Raw genomic sequence first — 25,954 nt, 5'->3', positions numbered from 1 at the left:
AACAATGTTTTGTTATTTTTGGGTTTTACTGTATGGCTTAAGAGTACCTACTGGCTTAATTCTGTCAAGTGCAGTGACTTTGGGTCTTTATAGTGGTGTGGTCATTATTGACTGATGGAAAGGAATCCACCAGTGAAATGAATATCTCCTTCTCCTGCCACCTCTTGCATATACTCCAAATCTGCTCTAGAAGGTTGAATCACATAGAGGAGGCAGGGAGCAGGAAAATGAGTCAAGTCTCCACCGTTATAAAATAAAAATAATGGCTGTAATTGGTAGAACAACTTTCCTCAAGCTACCATTTTTCAGATATGCTGGGACTACAATTCCCAGTATTCTCAGCTACCATGACTGTTGGCCATTGTGTGATTTTGCACAAGTGTTTTGCATAAATCCAAAGGGAGTCTAACTGTCAGGTGATCAGCTGATAATCGGGCTCCTTTTGGACACAGGTTCAGTACTATTCTAGTGTCGTGTTAAACTCAGGTATAAAAGTAGCCTGAAAAACAGCTGCAGCTGAAGTTCAGATGGGAAGCAACTCTCCTTTTCACATCACCCCCACACACTTGTCAGCTGCTTTATCAGGAAGCCCTGAGCACCTGATCAGGTGTGTGGGCACCTGATTCATTGGCTGAATTGGGTTTGCCCAGTAAAGCAGGAGCATTATGGCACCATCCCAAACCATCCCATAGATCAAACACTACGGCTTTGCTGCGTGATCAGAGACCGGTTGGAGAAAGTGTTGGCTCCCCACCCCACTCCTTTCTCTTGCCACTCTGCCCAGCCTTGGCATCAGCTGCCGGTGCTGGTACAATGGCAAAAGACCTGGGGGATGAGAATTACCTGCCAGGTGTTCAATACTACAGAGGCAGAAGAAATGGGGAAAGAAGGCTGTTTGGGACAGGGGCATTGCCCAGTTTGAAAAAAAATAGACTTGCCTACTGCTAAAAGTAGAATAGCCCTAGAAAACAGTGTAATGAGACCAGAGTGGAAGGAGATATGCCAACAGCTGCCTAAAACTGCCAGGGGAAGCTGGCAGAACATAACCTTTGACCATTGTCAGTAAAGTGTTATAGCAGTGTTTCTCAACCTCGGCAACTTTAAGACATGTGGACTTCAACTCCCAGAATTCCCAGCCAGCATGGCTGGCTGGGGAATTCTGGGAGTTGGTCCACATGTCTTAAAGTTGCCGAGGTTGAGAAACACTGTATTGTAGACTGTTCATATGGCAAGATGCATCAAAGAGAAAATAGACACCACTAACACTGCAATAGCTAAAGACAAACGTATCCTGCTGTCTGTCACTTAAGAATAGTTAGCATGGCAACTTCATGCTGAAGTTAGCCAAAAGTAAGAATAAGCATTACGTCAGTTCCCAAAAACTAGTTAGAGAACCTGACAAAACTTCCAATGTATGCATTCTTCATTAGTATAGCAGCCACTGGGGACAGGGTGAGCACAGTACATGCTAATACAGCAGTGTTGTCCAAACTTGGCCATGCTGGCTGGGGAATTCTGGAAGTTGAAGTCCACTCATCTTAAAGTGGCCAAGTTTGGACAACACTGTAATACAGGCTCATAAAAATAAGCTACTTTGAAAGGAAAGCAGGATTGCTAAGATGCATCTCAAACTGCAGGACAGACTTCCTATGGGAGTAGCAGCAAATATTGGATTCATAAAGCCAATCCATATTTAAGGGATATTTAGGTGAATAATGAGAAGCATCAATGCACTTTTTAAAGTTATGATTTTTCTAGAATATTTGCCAGGCACTTTCTTATTCCACAAAGGAATCTGTCTCTCAAGAATGCCTCACACAGAAAGAATTTGATATTTGTCCACATTGAGTTAGTAGCTGTAGTTCAGTTTTGTTTAAAACACCTTTTGAGTGATAGCTCACAATGGCGATCGAGGGTGATAAAACTAGGATAAAACTAGCTACCTGGATAAGGCTGCTGTCCGCTTCCCTCCTCCTGCCATGCTCCTGAATTAGAGTGATAAAAAAGATTTAAACAGACACAGTTTCTTTCAACTGAAAAGTATCTTTACCTTGATGTCTAGCTTCCTTTCTCTTGTTTTAAAAACTAGGTCGATCAAGTTCTGACCCTGTACACAGGGACTGTGTTATCTTTTAATCTCTATAGAAAATCTGGGGTGATTTGTGCTTCTTGCCTCCCGCTTCTGAAAATCAGGATAGTTCCAGTAAACAGGGGAAGTGATTTTCCCAATTTTTTTCCATTTCTTCTGTAGCTCCACCATGATAGGAAGTGTTTACCAGAAGTATTAATTCCAATGTTTAACTCTAAAATTATGTTTTCTAAATGTCAACAATGGACATGCTCAAGTTATAACTGCCACTTGAAAAAGATTTTGACGTTTTGGACCATACCCATACTCTTGGCTGTTAGATTAGTATGTACAGCACACACACGAGCACATACATGGCTTGTACTTGAATCCCTTGGCTGGGTGCCTCAGTTTCAGCAACAGGGCTAATTACATGGTCCCTTGTGCTGTGTTCCTTTCAGCCAGCTCCCAAACTGGCTCAAGCTATGAGTGCACATCTGGGGTGGTGATTTAGCCAGTGACATTCTGTTGGCATTACACATCAGTTTTCTAGAAACTTTGTAAGTGGTTATCATACTGTATATATTATTATTCCTATGTGTTGCCACCTACAGTTGATTACTGTTGGATCAGGATTTCCGAAACAGAGTGACCTCAAGGGATTAATCTATTTGTTCTAGGGAAACATTCCTAGCAATCATTTTGTTTTCTTCAGAGTTGTCTCCTGCATTAGCAAATTAGTATAAACATTTGTGATAACACTCACGTCCGTCGAAATGCTGATCGGATGTCCAGGTCAGCTGCGGCAGGTGCCTCTGTGATTAAACAGATAATGGTAATAACCATAAGACAATGTTCAAAGGCACCAAAAGCAGCACTGTAAGTTTACCTAGCTAGAGAGAGAGAGAGAGAGAGATGATAGATAGATGATAGATAGATAGATAGATAGATAGATAGATAGATAGATAGATAGATAGATAGATAGATAGATAGATAGGTAGGTAGATAGATAGATAGATAGATAGATAGATAGATAGATAGATAGATAGATAGATAGATAGATAGATAGATAGATATAGAACAGTGTTCACTGTTTTCATCCAGAGGTTGAAACTGGAAAATCCTAGCCCTGGTTAGTACTTGGAGACTACCCACAAATCCCAGGGCTATAGGCTAGACTTAGAGCTGAACAGATATTGCATAAGAAGGCAATAGCAAACCACTTCCATATTACTGCCAACTGCCAAGAAACTATATAGATGCGTCATGTGGTCACCAGAAGTCATCTTCAACTGGAAGGAGGTTGTACTTTTAAGAGAAAGACAGAAAGCTTAAATTTGAAACATTCTAAAAGTTGATTTTAGTTTATGTAAATACAATGAGTGTAATATCCTTATAGGAGCACCAAGAATGACCATGCTGATAGAGATGAGGAGAGCTGGAAGATGATGGAATTGAAGTCCAACTGAGCTGAAGGGCACTGAGTGGAAAAAAACTGTACTACTTTGCTTCTCCATGAAACTCCTTTAGGCAAATATTAGAATTAGATCATATGTGTTTCTAATCAAAGTCAAACATTATGGCTGAGATATCTTTCCAATTCCTTAGCTAGCTGAGTAGTTTCTAAAAATATGCAAGTTTCTACATTTGAGTGGACCTACAGAAATAAGCAAGTTATTCTTTCAAATCTTTTGTGGTAACAGGCTGTGCATATGGTAGCAAGCATTTTCCCTTCTACATAGTTCCTCTTTTGGGGCTGGGCCTTTGAGAAAACAGAATCAGTGGTCTTATATTCTCCTTATTTTTGCTGACTAAACAATCTCACACTGTCAGAGATGCAAAATTAATCTCAATTCAGTTTGTTCGCAGTCACACCAATTTTAGTGTTTTCAAATTTAAAACAAATAAATGAGATGTGATCTGTTTTGTAGATAGGATTACAAATTACGTAAATTGCAGAAATAAGATTGTATCAGACTACAGTACAGACGTGTTAGGAGCAGGACAACTAATATTCACATACCAAACTGAATCTTTGGCTGAATTATATTGCTTCACATCCATTGTCTCTAAAACTTCTGAGATGAAACTCATTTGATCTATGCCTTCTAGATGGATAAGCAGGTTAAAATTGCCACTTTATCGCTAATTACCTGGGAGTAAGTTCTAATACTCAGTGAAGCTGACTTTGAAATAAACAGGCATAGAATTGCAAAAGACTATGGTTAGTTTGCATATTTGTAAAATGCAACGACGTTACCCAATCTTCTTTGCATTTTACAAATATCCTAACATAGATCCTGATTCAAAATACTGACATTTGAAAAAAATATAGATCCATGAACATATATTTCTAAATGCAGCTAAGCAGAAATTCTCATGTAGATTTTTTAAAAAATAAAAATTAATGTGGAACTACAGTGAAACTGACTTATATGTAAACACATGTGAAAATGAGAGACCAAAATTAAATACATAAATAATTTAAAAGTAATTTTGTCATTTCCCTGTTGCCCTGTCTCCAAAATCCTATTTTGCACATATTTTAATTTGATATGAGTTTTATCCCAGTGCATGCCTTACACAAGAAACATTATTCAATATGAAATAGTAATAATTATGCTAGCAAAATATAAACATCTTGATAATAATACAAACATAATGCCTTACCATGGACAACCAGGGTAAAATTACAGCTATCAAATTTGTCTTTTGTAGCCACCTCACATCGATATCCCCCCGCATAAGTTGGTTTTGCATCAATAATGTTCATTTCAAAGACATAAACCTTGAAAGGAATGAAATAAATAATTAGGTCCTTTTAGGAGATAGACACTTACATTTGAATGCTATTAACTAAGTGTTCCTCTTCTATCTGCACTGCCCAATAATACTCTTGTACTTTATAATATACTGTACATATGGAATCACTATTTCTCAGTGAATCCCCAGGAGTCAACCTCAGCTTGAGAGATTCTTTATCTTTTACCTTCTCCTAATGGAAAAGTTCTTATTTCTTTTTTCCCCACCATTTTCCTTCTACCAAATATTTTGTCGTAAGAACTTATGAACATCTTCTTAACTTGCTTAGGAACCCCAGTGAGATCCTCAATATCTACAAATTTATCTTGACATATATAATATACTCATTCTTTATTCTATTATACTCTCTGAATCCTACCATATTCTACGTAGATCCATCTATTCTAAGCTAACCAGAAAAGGCACATTCTCCTCTCTATCTTTAGGATCTTTAGCTGCAATAGAAAGAGATGAAATACAAGAAGCTTTTGGACAGGTTTAGTACTCTTAAAACTGAAAAAGAAAAACAAGTCCCTGGAAAGACTCTGTTTGATTTTTTTTTTTTAAAAAAAGGTTAATTCCCAAAAGATTATCCATTCTTCATCTGTAAGGTTCAGTCATTCAGGAAGAACAGATATTAAGAAGTACTTTTCACATCCTTTTTCTGACCTAGATGTACAAGGTACTTTCTTAATTGGTACATATTGTGCACTGGGAGAAGATGCATAACATTGAGTTGCAATTGACATCTAAAGTAAATTTTACTAGCTCTTATTCAGTACAGTTTAAGCAAGAGGTTGTAAACAGCATTTTTTGGCCGAAGATGATTAAACAGTAACTATATATAATTCTTGATATTTCTGTCTAAGAGAGATGTTATTGTTATGATTATGCTGCTTCCACCAAAATATAAAAAGGTGGAGAGGTCAAGTTTTTTTTATGATAGTTGTACCTTGTTGGTTCGGTCATAACTCTCATGAAGCTGGAGGTGTTTTCCCACTTTGCTTCCCAGGTCCATCCACTTTCCCTTGAACCATTTCACTGTAGGTTTCTTCAGCAAGCTTTCACTTGCCACTACAGCAGTGAATGTAATGCTCCCACCTTGAGAGAGAGATTAAGGTGAATGTGGGGCTTCCAAAAGAAAAGACTATGTTAGAGACATCAGTTTAGCAAAAGCGTCTTTCCCTCCAGGCCCTACCCTACAGCAGGGACAGACAACTTCTCTCTGCATGATTTGTAGGGGGGGGGCTGTACTTCACAAGGGATTGAGGTCAGAGGTATAAAGGGTAAAATGGGGGCCTTTCGCATCTTCAAGGTCAAAGCTAGCATTTTCCCCTTTAATACCCCACCTCCAAAAAGTGCAAAAAAAAGTGTCCAAATTTTTCATTCTACCTTTTAAGGTTTGGGGTCACAAAAAGAATGTAGCCAGGCCACCATTTTTCTACTTCTGGCCTAGAATCTGTGCCATGGACTTACCAATTGTAACTTCCCCATCCTGTGGGCGAGTCACAAAGATACCAATTGGATCGACAGGTATCTCTTTCTGGGCTTCTGTAGGGAGAGCTGTAAGCCAAATCAAGATTAATATAATAATCAAGATTAATATAATAATAATAATAATAATAATAATAATAATTTATTAAATAATTTAATTTTAATTAATGTTAATTAAATTTTTTTAAAACAAGCTTTTTCCATCTGAGCAGAAAGGAGACCACCCAAACAACAGAGGAACAAAAGATCAGCTCCTAATTGACAAGATGATTTTGGAAAACTGTAGGAAAAGGAAGACCAACTTGAATGTAGCTTGGATTGATTACAAGAAGACATTCAACTCCCTGCCAAATGACTAGATAATCAAGTGCCTAGAAATAACAGGAGTCAGTAAAAATATCAGAAGCTTTGTGCAAAGATCAATGGCACAATGGAAGACACAGTTGATGGTCAATGATGATAGACTGGGAGAGGTTAACATCAAGAGAGAAATATTTCAAGGAGACTCACTATCACCACTACTGTTTGTCATTGCATTGATTCCTCTGTCACCAATACTGAACAAATCAGGCCATGGCTATCAAACATCAAAAACATCTGCCAGGTTAGCCTACCTCCTTTACATGGACAATCTGAAGCTGTATGGAAAAACACCATCTGAAATGGAATCTCTGCTTAACACTGTCCAGATATACAGCCAAGATATTGCAATGGAGTTTGGACTGAACAAATGTGCCACCTTTACCATCAATGGAAAAAATAGGAAAACTGAAGAATCAAGATGCCCTATGGAAATAAAATCAAGAATCTGGATGAAGAAGATCACTACAAATATCTGGGCATCCTTCAGGCTGACAACATCAAGCACACTGAAGTCAAGAAGAAGGTTAGTAGTGAATACATCAGAAGAGTGAAGAAGATCTTAAAGTCCAAACTTAGTGGCAGAAATACCTACAAGGCGATTAACACCTGGACAATTCCAGTCATTAGATATACAGCTGGAACTGTGGACTGGACTCAAACTGAACTAGAAGCCCTGGATAGGAAGACCAGAAAAATAATGACAATGAATTATGCCCTTCATCTGCACAGTGACGTTGACAGACTCTACTTAGCAAGGAACATTGGTGGGTGTGGAATGTTGCAAGTACACCAGACAGTTGAAGAAGAAAAAAGGGCATTGGAAGAATATCTGAAAGACAGTGCAGAAGATGCGAGTACACCATAAAGGCTTACTAAACACCCAAGAAACCAAACTGGCCTACAGGAAAGACCAAATGAAGAACAGAAAAGAGACATGGCAAGGCAAAGTATTACATGGCCAGTACACACACACACACACAAACCTAGCAGGCAAAACAGAAAACAACAAGACCTGGCAATGGCTAAAAGCAGAAAGTCGAAGAAAGAGACAGAGGGGCTAATTCTGGCTGCACAAGACCAAGCCTTAAGAACAAATGCATACAAAGCCAGAATTGGGAAGGCAGCAACAGACAGCAAATGCCGCCTCTGCAAAGAAGCTGAAGAAACAGCGGACCACCTAGTCAGCTGCTGCAAGAAGATTGCACAGACTGACTAGAAACAATAGCATGACAAGGTAGCAACAATGATGCATTGGAATATCTGCAAGAAATACCACTTGCCTGCAAGCAAGAATTGGTGGGACCACAAAACAGACAAAGTAATAGAAAATGAAGACGCTAAAGTGCTCTGGGACTTAGAATTTAAACAGACAAGCACTTTATACACAACACCCCAGACTTAACAACTGTTGATAAGAAAAACAAAAAGCTTGGGTAGTGGACATTGCAATACCTGGAGACAATAGAAGAGAAGAGAAAGAACTGAGAAAATCAAAAATACAAAAACCTGCAAATAGAAATAGAACGACTGTGGCAAAAGAAAGCAAAGATAGTACCAATAGTTATAGGTGCCTTGGGTGCAATCCCAAAACATCTGGAGTACTACTTGAAGACCATTGGCATTGACAAAATCACCATCAGTCAACTGCAAAAGGCAGCTTTACTTGGAAAGCTTACATCCTGCGACGATGCCTTTAACACCATCAAACAACAACATCTGCCTATCCCAGGTCCTTGGGAAGGTGGATAAAAATGCCAAATCTAGTCTAAACATCTGGCTGACTGTGCGACCAACAATAATATAAATGTATATGCCGCCCGACTCCCAGCGACTCTGGGCAGTTTACAAATTGTTAAAAACATTTAAAACCAGAAAACAACACAAAACGAAAAAGAGCAAAGATGACAGAGATAACAAGCCCAGATGGGAACAAAAAGAAGAAGAAAAGAGGGCTTCAATCACACTCGCCAAAGGCTTGTCTAGAAGGTATAAAGGCACTTCAAATTTATGTTGGAAATGTGAACAACAAGAAGGGACCTTTTATCATGTTTGGTGGACATGTAAAAAAGCTAGAAAATTCTGGATTCAAATATATATACTGATTTAGAGGAATTTCAAGATTAATGTACAGTTAAACCAGAGGCTTTTCTTTTGGAATTGATGGACAGTTGGAAAAAAGTTATGGAACTTTGTTTTTGTACATGATAACTGCCGCGAGATTATTGTATGCACAAAGATGGAAAAATTTGGCATTACCCACAATGAAGGAATGGTTGGTGAAGATGATGGAGCTTACTGAAATGGCTAAATTGACTTCTTTGATCAGAGAAAAGATAATATCTATGTTTACTGCTGACTGGAAAACCCTTATGAACTTTTTGCTTGAAACAGGAAAAAGTGAAATTATGATTTATGGTTTCGATGATAGATAGACCGGATAGATTATAGAAAGAAGAGAGTTATGTTGTAACCATAGAGCAGGAGGTAAATTTATAACTGTACTTATAACTGCTGTAAAGAGGAGCGGAAGCTATTTCTCTGTATCTTTTTCTTTTCTTTTCTTTTCTATTTTTCTTTTACTTCCCCCCCCCCTTTCTTTTCCTGCACTTTTAGCTTTTTCTTTGATTTCTTTCTTTTTCTTTTCTATTTCTTACTTTATATTAGTTTGTATTAGTTTTTATCTTCCTTTAAAAAAAATCTTTAATTAAAATTATGAATAAATATGAAGCATCCATCTGAGCTCAGTAAGTTCCATATCTCCTAAACCACCATGCCTGTCCATCAACATCAAGCAACAGGACACGGAAAAGAAGTTATATTTAGGCCAGGTCTCGTCTTGCTCTTAGAGCAGGGAGCAGAGTTCAACTAGATGGGATAGCAGCAGATACTCAGAAGTCCTGTATTTAACTCACGTGTTCATCGAAGTAAATTGCTTACTGGGAACTGATAATACAGCTAGTACAATCACTAGCTACTCTGCTGTTGTGCTTTATAGCAGATCAACATAAACCAGTATATAATTCAGCAAATGGTCTGAGAGATAAGGAAGGACTAGAGCTAAGGAGTAGAGCATCTACGTTTCATATGAAAAGCCCCAGCTTTATATTTTGAATCTCTAAATTGTATTCTTGTTCAAACTGTTAATAGCCAGTGGAGGTGGTATTGAACTAAACAGACCAATGGCTTGGACTGATATAAAACAACTTTTTGTTTTGATATCCCCCAAAGGGGGAAAAAATACTAATTTTTCAGGCGTAGGCATGAGAACATAGAGTTGGTTGAAGTGTATGCGTAGTTTCTCATCAGGAATAAAGTTTTGTAGTAGTTTGGCTGCATATACTACAGAACAAATTATAGGCAAAATAGTTTGTCAAGACACATGAAGTGGGCTTTTCATTTTTATTCTATTTGTTGATAGTAAATATTCATTTTCTTATAGTTATTATCAGATTAATCTTCATGCCTATTACTGTTTTTACCTTTTGAGACTTTGCTATCATCTGTAGTTCCAGCCTCTTTAGGTCCAGCATCTGGTACAGTAAGTATATCTGAGACTGTTGGTTGATCAGAAGAAACTTCAGGAGGAGGAACCTCTCCCATCTTTTCTAAAAAGGAAGACAACATAGGAGAATTTTTTTAAATGAAAGTTTACAGCATATCATGGGAATATGAAAGATTATACTGGCAAAATGAAGATTATATTCAATACCAAGAAAATGAAATATACTCATATATACATGAAGAAAGTGCACACATGTGAAGATCTAAGAATATGAGCACAAGGATCCAGTCAAAATAATTTTAATAAGAATACAAGGAAAGGTTAACAAAAATTATAGTATTGTGGGGGAATGTACTATATACTATATAGAAAAGAACACATGGTTTGCTATTCCTCAGGACTCTGTTTTAGATCCTATGCTGTTCACTATATGTATAGATTATTTGAATGAGGGGTTAAAAAATATAATGATCAAATTTTCATTGGGGGGAATAGCAAGCATCTTATAGGACACTACCCAGATGCAGGAGGATCTTGACAAGCTGGAACACTGAGAAGAGACCAACAAGTTGAATTTCAGTAGGAGCAAGTGGGAAGTTCTACCTTTGGGAAGGAGAAATAAAATAAAAGGCATGTGCGTAGGACAATGGGGAGGTCATACATGACACTGGAACATGCAAAAAGGATCTGAGGGTCCTGATGGATCATAAGCTAAACATAAATAACAATCTGATGCAGCTGAAAAAACCCAAGCAAACAAATCCTTTCCTTTCTTGCAGAAGTATGAAGTAACATGTCAAGATCAAAGAAAGTCAGTGTACCTCTCTAGTGTACATTGCTCAATGCACACCTAGAATATTGCATCCCGTTCTAAGAATCACACTTTAGGAAGGACAAAGACAAACTGGAGCATGTCCAAGTTAGAGCAAGCAAGTTGATAAAAGGTCTGGAAAGAAAAATGTATGAAAACAATTGGAGGAGTCTGGTATATTTAGCCTGGACAGGAGAGACACAATAGCTGTCTTCAAGTATCAGAAGAACTGTAAGATAGAAGATGGGGTAGACTTGTTAAGTATTGTTCAAGAATGCAAAAAGAGAAACAATGGATTTTGAATGGATATCAGGAAGAATTTTCTAACAGCAAGCGATACTGAACTGTGGATCAGCCTGCCTCAGAAGGTGGTGGACTTCACTTCCATTCTTCACTGGAAGAATGGAAATGGAGGTTGGATGCTGTAATAGTAGATTCCTCTACTGGGCAGGAGACTGGACCAAATGATTGCCAAGATCCCTTCCAAAACCTATATTCTATGATAATTTATGAACTTTTTTTTGCAGAACTAACTTATTTTTCATTTTTAATAAATTGAATTGAATCTTACAAATCCCACCCCCCACCCCCGAAGCTTCACTGTTCTGGATGGGAACCCAAGTAAATGGGTTTGAGATGGTTTGCCTCTTCCCCATCTAATCAATGAAAAAGCTCTGCTTGTTCAGATGCCTTGCAAATACAGAAATGACTTGTCTGCCTGTGGGAGATTTGTGCTGAATCCAAACTATTGTTCTATTGTCATGCCATTTAGCCTAGTGATTCCCAATTTCGATTTCAGCTGACAAAAAAGAAATAGTCCAAATACAAGGGGAATACCCATGCTCTGTTTTAAGCCATAGTTTGTTTGTTTGTTTTTGTCCTCATGGGTAGCATGGCTGTTTTTGGTTTATGGCAGGGATGTCTGCAGGGGCAGCACACAAAAAAAGGGCAGGGCTTCAATTGCATGGTGATGGCTGCCATCTTGACCTTTTTTTACCGCCTCCTGGGAACACCCCTGCTTTATTGGCTCTATAATTTGTCTTAAATGTCTTTGAAGAAAGATTGTGCATCACAGTGGTGATGGACTGAAACAGAACAGAAATTTGCATCCTTTGGAGTCCTAGTTTACCTGGTTCTTTCACTTTAAGTTCAAATTTGACCTTGGAACTTCCAGCAATCGCAGCATAAGTGGCATCATCCTCTTTTCCAACATTATTAATGGTCAAGGAGTGCTTATTCCCCTCTGATTGGATGACAAACTTCTCGCTTGTGGTAAGTTCTACACCGTTTTGCTGCCACTTCACCTTGATGCCCGACTTCTCCGTCTCTGCTTCAAAAACAGCAGTGCCTCCTGCTGAGACATCTCTTGTCTTTGGTTTCTTGATGAATGCTGAAGCTAAAGGGAGGACAAACAAGACTGAAAAATACAAAATGGTCTACCCGGTTTTCCAGTCCCTCTTATCGATACCACTTGTGATATTTTTACAGACATTGACCTTTAGAACTGGAAAAGGTTATCACAAATTCTCTTACTCAATTTAGGATGAGAATATTACATGCATATTTATTGAATACTGATTCTAGCTCCATTTTTATCTCAACTATCTGTTGTTTAGGCAATCCACTTAGAAGCCTGAAAACAGGAAGGCCACTTGTATTTCCTTTCCACTGAAAGGTTTTCTCCCTCTCTAGCAGCTAGAATTCCTATCAGTTTAGATTAGCAGGTCAACAATGATCCTACTAGAAAAAGCTAGACTTGGCCTCAGCGATCTGTGTTTTTGTGACAATAAATGTACTATATTGTGCTCTCTGAAGGGTACATTAGAAATCTTTCAGAGACTCTGGTTGGTGAAATATGCTGCTTCCCGAATGTACTGTTGGTTAGTGGGTACAATGACATGAATCAATTGCACTATGAAACCTTCTGAGAATCTTGGTGAGATTTGCTAAAAGCAATCAAAATCAATGTTGGAAGAAAAAATGTAAATTCTGAGCAGAATTTTCTAGTCCAAGCTGATTTTTGTAACCTACATAGGCTGTGCTTGTGCAGTTAAACTAGGACTTTTCATCTGAGGCAAAGAGAGCTTTCTTTCTCTATGTAATATGCTCTTTCATAAACTACTAATCCCAGCCTGCTTTATACATAGGAATGTGTGATAATTGGTGGGAGGAAGTGCAAAGGATCATATTAATTGGGTAATGACATTGATCCTTGGGACAGGAGAAGCAAGCATCATTGATTTATTATGCACAAACTGTACTGTCTGAGTTTAAATACAAGATGGGTACCCAAGTGCATAAGGAAGTTAAATAAAGGTACCAATTAGTCCTTCAGTTTTTAATAAGATCTTTTGGTAGTCTGCTTTGTGTAATACATTAGGTAGGATCAACCAAAATGTAGACTTATTTGGGCCTCATTGGATAGAACATCTTAATTTGATATTTCTTCTCATGAAAAATTGAGACTTTGGAGCAATTCTTATTTAAAAATGGCTGGGAATATCTCTTTTGGGAAAAGAAGGGTTCATAACAGGATTATTCCCCTTAATCAACTGTTAACTAATGATACTTTTAAAATTTTTGAGATTTTACAGAAGGAATGCAAATTAGCTGTAAATGACAATACATACAGTTAAAACACCAGCTGTGTATGCTAGTTGTTTTCAAAGCACTTTAGGTCCCTGAGCCTCCAGAAGTATTATGCTGGAGAAGCCCTTTACTGAAACTAAACTGACAGTTTATTAATCCAATTCTTGTTTTTAAAAAATCAAAATAAATGTGGACAATATACAAAAAAAAAAAAAGGGATATTCCATATTACCTAATGTCAATGGCATTAAGATATAAGGAATATTAGATACATTTCTTATTACCTGAAATCTCATTTAGTTCAGCAAAAAAATCATCTTTAGAGTCTGTTGGACTCCTCAAAGAAAGTTTATAAAAGGTTGCCTCCTACCTTTTTTATGCTGGTTATATAATAAACTCAAAGGGATTTTGGTACATATATTACGGTTGTGTCCTCACACAATTTCTTATTCGTTAGATATTATCACTATGGTGAACCAGGTTCTTGGAAGGCAGTTCAGGGTTAGAGGTATTTTTGGGCTAGAGGTGTATTTTGTAATACTATATTCCAGAGATCTGGGATCTTTCAATATATGAAGAACTTTGGCTATAGTGTGACTAGATTGTTACAAAAAAAAAAAAAAAAAAGTGATTATGCACTCATGGGAGACTGCTTCTGTCCCAAACTCTAAAAGTTTGCTTAGCAAAATCTATCAATTCAGACTTTGAATTAGCTTTGTATCAAACAAGAGGCAAAGCCAGACAATAAATTGTGTCTAGGTTTAATTCATAGTTCAAAAACTGAATCATGATGTTGAAATTGAAGATAGTTATACAATGTTAATAGCTTGATATATTTTGTTATTTTGCTTTCTTCAAATGGCCTTTGCTCAAAATATTTCACATTACATAATTTTTTTTTTTTAGTTTTGTTATTTACTCCTTCAAGGTTTTATGTTTTTCTTCTTAGGTAGTTTAGTATTGTGTTTTTTCTTTTTTTCCCTCACTCTTTTTATATAATTTTATATAACTTTTTCTCAGCTCTTTTTATATAATAGGTTAGATTTAATTGGATAATCTTTTATATAGTAGTATCATAGTTATATAGATACATTGCTAGTAAAGTTTGTATATAGTAATCCAAACTAATAAGTTTATTTAGCTGTTGTGTTTTTAAAATTTTATAAAGTTATATTTTTAAAAAATATTACAAAATAACATTGTGGCTGTAGGTTCCATTTGTCTTTAACTCACCTAGATGTGTTCATGGAATGCCCCCACCTACCTACCTACCTACCTTAATGGTTTGTCAACATTGGAGCCTGTAAAACGTCAAAGAGAAACTTTATAAAATGATGTATCGTTGGTACATGACACCAGAGAAATTGTCTAGAATGTATAAAGGCATTTCAAATGTACGTTGGAAATATGAACAGCATGAAGGGACATTTTATCATGCTTGGTGGACTTTCTATGTTTTTTTCTTTTCATTGCTGATACATATGATGTCTAGAAGATGATATGTAGAGTAACTTCAGTTTTAATCTCTTGGATTCTGAAAAAAGGAAATGCAGGTTTAAAAAATTAAATGGAAAACCTGGGCTGTATTGAAGTGAATACCACTCTCTCTAGATATCAGAGGAAATTTATGGAGCAGAATATACATACAGAGGAAACAACACAGCATTTCACTAAAGGATTTCTGGAGACTGGTGCTTGACTTTTTTTAAAAAGAAGAAGCTCTTTATTAGGAAAATACATTTAGATAGAAAGCCAACATGCTTGATATATAGTAGCAGTATTCAAAGTAAAATGACAGGTTATTGAACTGCAAGACCAGATGGAGATGGTGTAGTATCTATGCAATTTCCAGAGAAGTGACAGAAATGAGGAGTAGGAAGTGATGCCAGCCCTGAGAATATCAGTCCAACCAATTAGAGGCATGCTATACCTAAAAAAGGGGGGATGAAAAGAAGTCAAGGGGATGAGGTGGGCAATGCATACACTTTTGACTGTATCTATTGTCCTTGGGGGACAGTCATTGAGAAGGCATAATGAGACAATACATAGAGAAGTGGATCTTCCAACACTAAACAATTTTTCTGTTTTAGGTAGCAAATGAAGACCCAACATTGACATATATCTTAAATGACTGGATTACAGCATTTTTGGAAGTCAAGCCAGTTTGGAAAATGAGTGCAAGACAAACACGTACTGCTTGTCTTCTCCTACCATAGCATGGGGGATAAAAAGATTTAGAGGGATAGCTTTGTAATGCCCAGTTGTTGTCACTCACCCTGTTAGCCTTCAAATCATCCATAAATACTTTAATGGTTTGTCAACAATGGAGCCTGTAACACTTCAAAGTCAGAGAGCATATCTACACTGCCCTTTTAAGTGGCTTCTGTCTTGTGCTCATGGCAATTTAAATCCAACCCAGCTTAAGATAAACCTAGCTGGACTAAGATGGTTTGGCGACATCTTAAAAAAGATCCAGGGCTACTATCTCCTTTTATTGGATATTCCCCCTGCTACTCTCAAGTTTCTGTTCAGGAAAGCAATGGTCTATGTATATACATACATACATACATACATACATACATACATGCATACATACATGTATACATATATACATACATTATAAGTATAAAATAAATTAAATTTATATATGCTCAAGTTAATGCATCAAAATGCAGGTATGTGCGGGCACAAGAATTAAATTTAAAATAAAAATTCTCTTCGTGCTTTCCAGAAGGTTTTTACAGCTTCTGTTGCAATGCTGCATCAATGGCACAGCAGGTAGAAGGCTTGTTTCATATTCAGAAAACCCAGCAAAGTATATTTTTTAAAATATATATTTTTTCTTCCCTGACATTCCAATTTTCCCCTGGGCTTTGTTTTTTAAATAAGTCCAGGGGTACCTGTTTCTTTTTCTTATTAAAAGGAAAACCGCAGGAAAAACAAGGATGTCAGGGAGAGAAAAAATAATAATTTAAAGTAAAGCATTTCTTGTTGGTTTTGAACCGAGGAATATTCTGCATACAAAATAAGCATTCTAACTGCTGTGCCATTGAGGTAACTTGATATCTATGCAGCAAAAGACTTCCTTGAAGGAAATCTGAAAAAGAAATGAGGAACATTCCTTCCTCTGTGAAGTAGCTGAGGAACTGCTGGGGTAAGCATGTAAGAAAGTACAGGTAGTCCCCGGTTAAAAAACAAGTTCTGTTCCCAAGGTTTGTCCATAAGTCAAATTTGTATGTAAGCCAGAACAGCATTATTGCATAATGCTGTATAAGTAGTATTGTGTCATTAACTCAAACCATTGTGTATTTAACTCAAATTTTGCTACAATAGGCTCCATTCTTAAATATGGGTTGTCCTTAAACTGGGTGTTAACTGGCCTACCTGTTACCTACACCAGCCCAGACAGAAGGGTCAAGGGACCATAAAGGAACACAATATTTTTTAAAAAGTGGCAGGACAACATGCCCAGAGGTCACATAGGCCATGGGAGAGGGGTGATTAAAGAACAATGTCATCTGTTCCTGTCCTCCAAAAATGGTTGATGGCCAGTTCTAGGAACAGGGCATTGGATAACATGGATAAATCCTCAGTGACAACGTCTGCCACTGGAATATTTCATCTTGTTCTTGGAATCATGATATGAGGGAGGGAGGGGAAGTCCTTCATTTAAGTCTATCAGATCTATTCTTTGATTCCTTCAATTTTAGCCAAAGCATGGTCTCTCAGTAGCTTTTCAAACATAGCAATTGAGTAGGGTGCTCCCCACCTATCATTTATCACCAGAACAACTCTGGTCTTCCATTTAACAAGACATAATAATTTCTTTTAAGAGTTATAAAGTTTGAGAGATTCAGAGCTCTCACATTTTAGAGCCAGAATCCCCCACCCCCATCAGTTTTAGACATTATTCTTGCTGTCAGTTTCATATGTTATACTTAGCACAGAGATAACACATAAAAAATCATTTTCCCTTAGCTGATTTTCTACTTCTGATATGTTATTTTCCTCCCCTTCAACAAAGTAAATGGAAATGAGTTTGGCTTGTGCAGTTAGAAGCTTCAGCTAGATCAGTGAGGGAATTTGTCAATGTTTTGCTTTGGAACTATATTTAAAGTTACTGTAAATTTCCTAGCTGTAAAGAGGAAAGGCCACTTGCTGCATTAACAGGCTTAGCTCTCCCTTGATCCCAAGTTGCGATGTCTTACAATCTTACATTCTTCTTCCCCTAGAGCAGCTGAAGCTATAAATTCCAGTAACATGAGCAAAAGACCATCAGTAAGGCGTGCACGCCAAGCCTGCCTTTATAACCCTTTGTATATAATGGTTCCGTACATCTGTCTACATCTACACAAGTCCACTAATGTGTAGAATAGTTATAGTTATTTTGCCCTAGTACTTACAGATTTGCCTTTAAAAGGATGCTTAGTACTGCTAAAGTTATATTTTCAATGTTATAAAAAAAGGCATGCTGACTCAGTTTACAAAATCAATTTAAATGATCTCATTGAAGCCCCCCATTAAACATCATATGCTATGCCTCCCCACCCCCACCCCTGCCCCCTGCCCCAGGTCTATATGGCCTCTACTCTGACAGTATTTAAGAGGTTATTAAAAACTTGGCTTTTCCCCCAGGCCTTGGGTTAGGATTAGTAGCAAGTCTCTATATGATTTTACAGATTAGTTTGAGTGTGGGTTTTTTCCTCTTCTGGACATGCATTGTTTTTTCATTCTGATATTGTCTTGTGCCATTTTTCATGTCGCATGCTGCCCAGAATCTTTATAGAGTTGTGTAGCTTTATAAATTTGAAAATACTGCTACTACTACTACTAATATTTCAGCTCCTACCGTGCAAGTGATCTTGTAAAAATTGTGTTTGCCACTGCTTTTCCTAGTCCTATAGTCATCCCTGTCACTTGTATTTAGCAAATGGTTTTCTCCTGGAAGTTCAAAGTCTCCTGCTGAATACAATTTAAGGTTCACATTTTGTATGGGCACACCACCTGAATAACTGTAAATTGTTCAGTGCTTGGGCAACCTTCTTTCCTGCTTCCCCATTTTGATTCTGCAATTGTTCCAGATACAAGGGACAATTAGAAGTATTATCAAATCATCACTTCCAATATCCATATCTGTATAGATATAACCACCCAGTGTTGCTGGAAGTCGAGTGACATATAAATTTAATTTATGATTATAATTATATATTTTCATTCCGACATGCAAGACAGTCTGACATGTAAATAAGCTCAACACTATGGCAAAGGAATCAAGAGTGGTCAGTATCCTAAACAAAACAAAACAACCCCCCAAAACTATTCCAGAAGGCTGTCAACATTACTAAAGTCAGGTCTCTCCTGAACCTGAGTCCTGGCAGTGGGAACTGGGGTGGGTGGTGGGGATCAGAGGGATGCAGGCAGTGTCATGTTGTCTTGACTGAAGCCCTGTCCCTTTGGCCAAATGTAGGACCAAAAAAAGCAGAGCTTGTGGCATGACACAGCTTTAATCATTCTGAGAAAAGGTGCAGGAGCCGGTGGATGCCGTTGAGCATGGAAGTGGTTTACCATTGTCTTCTGGGACTTCTTTTGGCCTTTGACTCTAGTCTACAGCTTTGGTACTCCCCAGAGATCTCCCATTCAAATGCTGACCTTAGTTGTCTTCCCAGCCCAAACAAGATCTGCCAGGTGCTTCCACTGTTAGCATTGCTAAGGGTTAATTACAACCCCGTAACAACTAAACACACACGCTGTATTTCATGAAGGTCATTTATCCTTTTTATAGGCCTCCAGTCATACAGATGAGTTCAACTCCTTACACTACAGAAGTGTCATACCCCTAACATTAATTTTATTTACACCTAACCCTTTTCCCTTATTATCCAGTAAAGGGAATTGCACCAGAAGCTCCACCCTTTTTGCAACATGTGTAAAAAAGGGACAGGGCTTGTATTGCAATACCACCATGCTGCTCTGATTGTCCTTGCCTTCCCCTACAAATACTGCTACCAACAAATATGGAAACGTACCTATTTTAGGTTTTCTTCCCATAACACTATATTCCTAGTATGCCTATAATTCCATTCCTTTACCAATCAATCACTTCAATGTGTTTGTTCAGGATTTATCACTGAAACCAAAGAGGGAGGACACCACAATAGCAGAATTTTGGAGAATGCAAAAGATTACATGGATTTCATCATATTTGAGATCACAAGATATGATTGGGACAACGCAAATATTTGTTGTGGAAATCCTCTTACTTCTTCTCAAGCATTGATGATTACTAGCAAATGGCATTCTCATCAGTTTAATGTCACTCTGCTTCCTAAGGAGCAATTGCTAGGTTGTTGCTTCTACATTTGCAATGTCCTGATTTTTGACTCCTTACAGATTTCAGCCTAATCATCATGAGTCTTCTTGCTAGAAGAGATCTTACATCTTTGAGGTTCTAATCTAATCACATGTTAGATTTTCTAGGAAAACATATCCAAAGAGGTTTTTAGCCCTGACCAAAAATGGCTTGCATAAATCCTCTATTTTACTTATAGGCAGTGATTTGAAGAAATAATCTATCCAATATTAACTGAGCAAAGCAGAATACTATGATTATTCACGTATGTAGGTCAGGGCTGGATTAAGGCCAAATGATGCCGTAATGGTGGACAATGGCCCCCTCAGCTCTTCCATTGCTTAACTGACAAGAATCAATAGGTGCTGAAAACTAAAGTCAAGTATGACAGTGAAAGAGTTAAGGACATGATAGCTAGGGGAAAAAACTCTGTGATGTCGCCCTTCCCTTGGTGCCCTGATAGTTAATCCAGAGCTGATGTGGGTAGAAATATCTGCTAAGGAATGTTGGCTCAGTTAATACCAAATTTGTACTTCAGGATTTGTACTACTTATTTACTACCAAGCCCAGTTCAAGGAGCAATCCTACTTGCTTAAAAAGCCCTTAATGGATTTGTGGGCCAGATATGTGAAGAGAGGCCTCCTCACATATTAACCTATCTGGGCATTGTTAATGAAGCCCCCCCCCCCCCCCGTTAAAGTGCATTTATCAGTGGCAAAAGAGAAGACTTTCCAAATGGCAGTGCTTGTCCTTGGAATGACCTCCTATGCAGTAGTGCTTTTGGAATCACATTAACATTTTCTTACTCGTGTAGGCATTTTGAAATTATTTTAAAATCATTTAAACTTTTGATTGTACTACTAAAGCCTCATAATTCCTGTCCAGCAGCTTATTAATTATGGGGTTTTCAGTCCAAAGTATTTAGAGATGGTGGAAGGCTAAGCTAAGGGAAGTCAAGACCAAGTCCATTGCTTCCTTCAACAATCATAAAATAATATTAAACAATATTAAATTTGGATTCATGGTTTTGCATGAAATTCTTATCCTATTCACACTAGCATACATATATACGCTATTGTCTTCTGGGATAAGCAACGGAACCCAAAGCACAGAAAAGAGTAAAAAGCAATAAGGAAAAAGAATTAAGGCATGAGATAAAGGGGGGGGGGGGAGAAGGAAATATAGCTAAATCTAAATCTAACTTCCAGCAAACCATTCCCTACATCTCTCTGTATCTTCCCCTTTTTGCAAACCATCCTTGCTTCCACCAAACACAGAATTCATGCAAATATTCAAGAAATAATTTTCATATGCATTTTTAAACATTTTCCTTTTTGAGTTCCTCCTGTACGATTGGGAAATTTTAGATCTTTCCTGATGACACGGGGTACTTATTTTTGCTGTATGATTGCCAGTGAACTTTCCCAGTAGTGCCGAAGAGCTTGAAAGAGAACATTTCAATAATATAAATTACAAATCTTTGGAATCTTTGTCTATAGCAAATGGGTTTGAAGTTTGAAGAGAATTGGACACTTGATTTGCTAGTCCATAATTGAGTGAAACATTTCCTGTGTTCTGTTTTCTTCTGGACTTCTTTCAGATCATTGCATTCATCCCATCTTCGTGTCACATATCGGACAATATCAATGACTTATGAGAATGGTATTTTTTTATATCAGTATCAATCTCTCTGAAAATGATATTTCATGACAAATCCATATAAATATATTTGGAGACATGAGCTACATGTCATGTTTATACTAAATGTAATTTAAAAGCAAAATATCTGAGGCAGTCATATGTGGAGTGCACCAAGTGACCTTGCGTATAAAGATTGCATGGTTATATATACCATAACAAATGAATGCTGTGTCTTAGAACAGATATCTGAATTGAAAAAACAATCATACAAAATATAGGGAAAAGCTATCTTTTAAATCAGGCACCTAGCAGATATTGGATGACTGGAAAACTCCTCAACATAACAGGAGATTGTAACAGAGAAAAAGGTCTATCACTAGTTTTATATCCTGGCAAATATACAGCAGAGAGCCAGTTTGGTGTAGTGGTTAAAGCATCAGGCTAGAAACTGGGAGACCGTGAGTTCTAGTCCCACACTAGTCTAGGCACAAAGCCAGCTGGGTGACCTTGGGCCAGTCACTCTCTGTCAGCCTTAGGAAGCAGGCAATGGCAACACCTTGCCAAGAAAACTGCAGGGACTTGTCCAGGCAGTCTCTGAGGATCAGACATGACTGAACAGATTAAAATATATATATATATATAGCAATCAGTTAATTACTTATAACATTCAAACACAGCAATGGACCCGTTCCCCAGTAACTTGTGTCAGACTATAGCATTAAATATTATCCAATCTTAAGGAAGACTGTTAATCGAGATTAATACTAATCTCTAAATAAGGTTAAATTTTAGAAATGAAACATGTATGTCTTTGCAAGTGCAGACACGTAAAAAGGAAATAATATGACTTGGCTTTTTTCATTCTAATTTAAGTGGTCTTTCAGAAAAGGTATCAAAACTATCATATGCTCATATTGTCTTTCAAAGGAGAGGGGAAAACAGTATTTATGGATTTCTGTGACTACCATGACTATTCGTACTAAGCAAAACTACATCTTAAATACTGTACCTCGTTTTCCCATCCCCCTGTAAACTTATACTTGCATGGAAAATCATGACAGAGAAAAATAACTAACTAATGGGAGTCACATCTTCTCCCACAAAAATTCCAGAAAAGAATCACAAGCTGCAATTTGAAGGGGATAAAGAAATAAAGAATTTAGAACATAGCCTCCCTCTATTTTAAAGTAACTAATCCACTTTAATTTAATTATCGTTGAATTACATTTCTGTTTGTTTACTTCAAAAGGAAACACTGGTTAATTTTTCTCTTCAGTATCCTTATTGTTAAAGCACCTTATTTCACTGCTTTATGAAGGGAGCTGCTCCATCTCTATGTTTAGAGCAAGTGACACTCTTTCTTTCTTTCTCCAATTGCCTTACCTGGTTTCTTTGTAGGTTCTGGCATCTTCTAGTTGACTTGTGAGTTGAAAGGATCTTTTCACTGAATGACACTGCAAGGAGACTGAAGGACTTCCAAGACCCCCCTCCAAAGAAATACTACTCAGAAGCCCCCTCCTGCTCCTCCCTCTTGTTCCCCTTCTGTTGTCAGCACCACCACCTTATCAACAGTACAGAGGCACTTGACAGAATTCCTCCACCAGGATAAATATAGCTGAGTTCCATGTGTCAGAGAGTGTGAACCATCCAAGACAGGCCCTACTGTTCATTCAATGGAGGACTTACACACACCCCAATGCCCAAAATGATGTCCTTGTGTCTCCATGGCATGTCATTTGTGTCTTCAATTATGTACATAAAACCTCAACATATCAATGTAAATTCCAACATTAGGAACAGATGTAGCTGAAGTTATGCACTGGTAAGTCCCATTCATTGAAATGGAGCGGAAGAGTAAGTGTTTAAATCTTTCCCACTTTAATTTGGGCTGAACCTTATCATTTGGAACAATGTCATATGATGTATCAAATCTGCTCTGCAAAAGTATTCCTTTATGGGCTACCCAAGCTCAGATACTTTGGTCACCTAATGCGAAGAGAGGACTCCTTGGAAAAGACCCTGATGCTGGGAAAGATTGAAGGCAAAAGGAGAAGGGAACGGCAGAGGATGAGATGGTTAGATAGCATCACTGAAGCAATGAGCATGAAACTGAGCAAACTCAGGGAGGCAGTGAAGGACAGGAAGGCCTGGCGCAATATGGTTCATGAGGTCACGAAGAGTCGGACACGACTTAACGACTGAACAACACAAGGGAAGTAAAGTTCTAGAGCAGTGTTTCTCAACCTTGGCAACTTTAAGATGTGTGGACTTCATATCTTAAAGTTGCCAAGGTTGAGAAACACTGTTCTAGAGCATATCTTCATAAACCCAAATCAAAAATCAGCAGGGACAAATAGCAAGTTTGAAAACTGGAGTGGAATGGACTGGCCTTTTTTAGTGCACAGCTGTATTTCTTCAGCTTAGACTTGATGTCACATTCAGAAGGAATGGGAAATGAAGAGTATTTTTCCTCTTTTCCTAATGCTACTGTGCTGCAGACTACCAGGTGGCAGCATTGCAGTGATAATCCATGTTATCCATTCTGCAGTGCCATTTATGAAATTTGAGAGATACCTGGAACCTCAGAATTCATTCAGTTCCACCAGTAAAGGAAATGTTGGGATTACCAGCTAAACAGTGAGTTTCAAGGGATTTTTTTTTAACTGTCAAGGTGAGATGATGATGTAGGATTTTTGGCTACTTCTGGAGGAAAATAAATTAAACGCTTATATGATGACCACCTGGCAGTATTTCCTCCTAATGTGAGAAGAAAGGAACAAAAAAGTCAAAGTAAATAAGCTGTTTCGCTATGACAAGAATGTAGCCAGCATCAGTTTGAAGGGTTTTTTCACATCATGGGAAAACTCTTCACATCCCAATTCAAGTTCATGAATATTTTTGCATTTTCATTTCATGTTCTGAAGAAGCTATCAACAATTATTCCCAGTCCTTGGTTGGGATTTTTCTATGCCTTTTCTATGAAACATAAAGAAACTTGTGGTACATATGGGAGGTGATGGTAGTGGTGGGGGTAACAAGTTTGAGATAGACCACTTGGCAGATTCTGTTAATGAAAAATTATGGAACTATTAGTGGCATATTTTGATCTCAACTTTCAGGTCTGCACCATGGAAAATTTGCAGGTGAACTAAAGAAATATCGTCCCACTGAGAGCTCTCTTATATGGTAGTTTCCACTCCCTCAACTCTTCAAAGCACTGTAAAGTCAGACTTGCAGTTGCTTTCATCCCTGGTGACATAAGAATGCTGAGACCAGGCAGGGAATACCATGAGCCAATTAGTGCTCCCTTCAGCTAACCAGTTAATGTCCCACTTCTTGAGCTATGACAGCTCCTGGAATAACAAAAACCTATTCACTTCTGCTCCACTCAGAGAGGGAAAAATAAATGCTGCTTACATAAGGAGGGAAAATCAAGATGCATAGGGTTTTTTTTTTAAGGGATTGTAAATAAACAGGATTAAGACTGGAATCAGATTGCCTGTTAAACTATTGCAGAGCTCTAAGTTCAGGTGGGAGGCAGGCTGAGGTAAGAGCTCCTGGAAAGGGGAAAATGGCCTGCCCGGAAGTGCTACAATACTTTGGGGTATGACAATTTCAGCTGTACTGCAACTGAGCTGAAAGGAAATTGGTTTGGTTGCCCAAAGAGGACAATGGCATGTGATCCCAAGGATGTACGGCCAGTGTGGCACCAAAGCCAGGATGGGAGTGCCTGAATTCCACATGAAATTATCCTGAAATCCTTATCCTCAGCTAAGGCTTTTGATCTAAGAATATAGCATCTTTCTTAATACTCACTTTGGACCTGGGAAATTCTATAACCCAGTTGTTACTTGGAGATTACCTTTCAATTGCACAAATTGCTATTATGACTGAATATTCTTTTTAAATAATTAGCAAAACAAAACTGGAAGCAACTTGCACCCCACAACTTCCTTCAATAAGTAAGTTGCTTTATGAATGTATTTCTTTAATATGTAAAGTTTTCAAAATAGTTTTATGTGGAGTCCTTGAGGTTCTCTGAGCTTGGTTGTTTTCTTGCAAATGTTTTGTTACCTGGCTGGGTAACATCTTCAGTGGTAAAATGGAGTGGGGTTTGCTCTCTGTTTATATACAGTGGCATGCCCTGCCAGTATTGGTGGGGGTGGGGGTTTTGTTTTTTATAGTTTTATGTCATATCTATTGCATTTGTAACTTAGGAAATCAGATTTCTGAAGTAGAAAGTATTCTGTACACATCCCGGTGATCCAAATCCTATGCAGAAATGTCAAGGGTACCAATTTCTTTTTTATTAGAACCTGTTCCTCCATTCAATAG

At 37.8% G+C, this 25,954-nt stretch overlaps 1 protein-coding gene across 1 annotated transcript in view; it reads right to left on the bottom strand.

Annotated features, from left to right (window-relative positions):
- Positions 1-23,160, bottom strand: part of MYBPC3 (myosin binding protein C3) — an 81,330-nt gene extending 58,170 nt beyond the window's left edge. Inside the window, exons 1-8 of the mRNA XM_088145677.1 lie at positions 23,003-23,160; positions 12,170-12,436; positions 10,207-10,332; positions 6,347-6,433; positions 5,823-5,971; positions 4,739-4,856; positions 2,835-2,883; positions 1,944-1,985 (exon numbers count right to left, since the gene is read on the bottom strand). Coding sequence (XP_088001803.1) covers positions 1,944-1,985; positions 2,835-2,883; positions 4,739-4,856; positions 5,823-5,971; positions 6,347-6,433; positions 10,207-10,332; positions 12,170-12,436; positions 23,003-23,027 — 863 coding nt within the window. The 5' untranslated portion in view covers positions 23,028-23,160. The remainder of the gene's footprint in view (positions 1-1,943; positions 1,986-2,834; positions 2,884-4,738; positions 4,857-5,822; positions 5,972-6,346; positions 6,434-10,206; positions 10,333-12,169; positions 12,437-23,002) is intronic.
- Between the last annotated feature and the right edge of the window lie 2,794 nt (positions 23,161-25,954).

Source organism: Python bivittatus, unplaced genomic scaffold, assembly GCF_059951505.1.
Source record: "Python bivittatus isolate LINGU-HERP-01145 unplaced genomic scaffold, Pbiv_v1 ctg000480_np1212, whole genome shotgun sequence".
Taxonomy (NCBI): domain Eukaryota; kingdom Metazoa; phylum Chordata; class Lepidosauria; order Squamata; family Pythonidae; genus Python; species Python bivittatus.
This window is presented reverse-complemented; position numbering and strand designations above follow the sequence as displayed.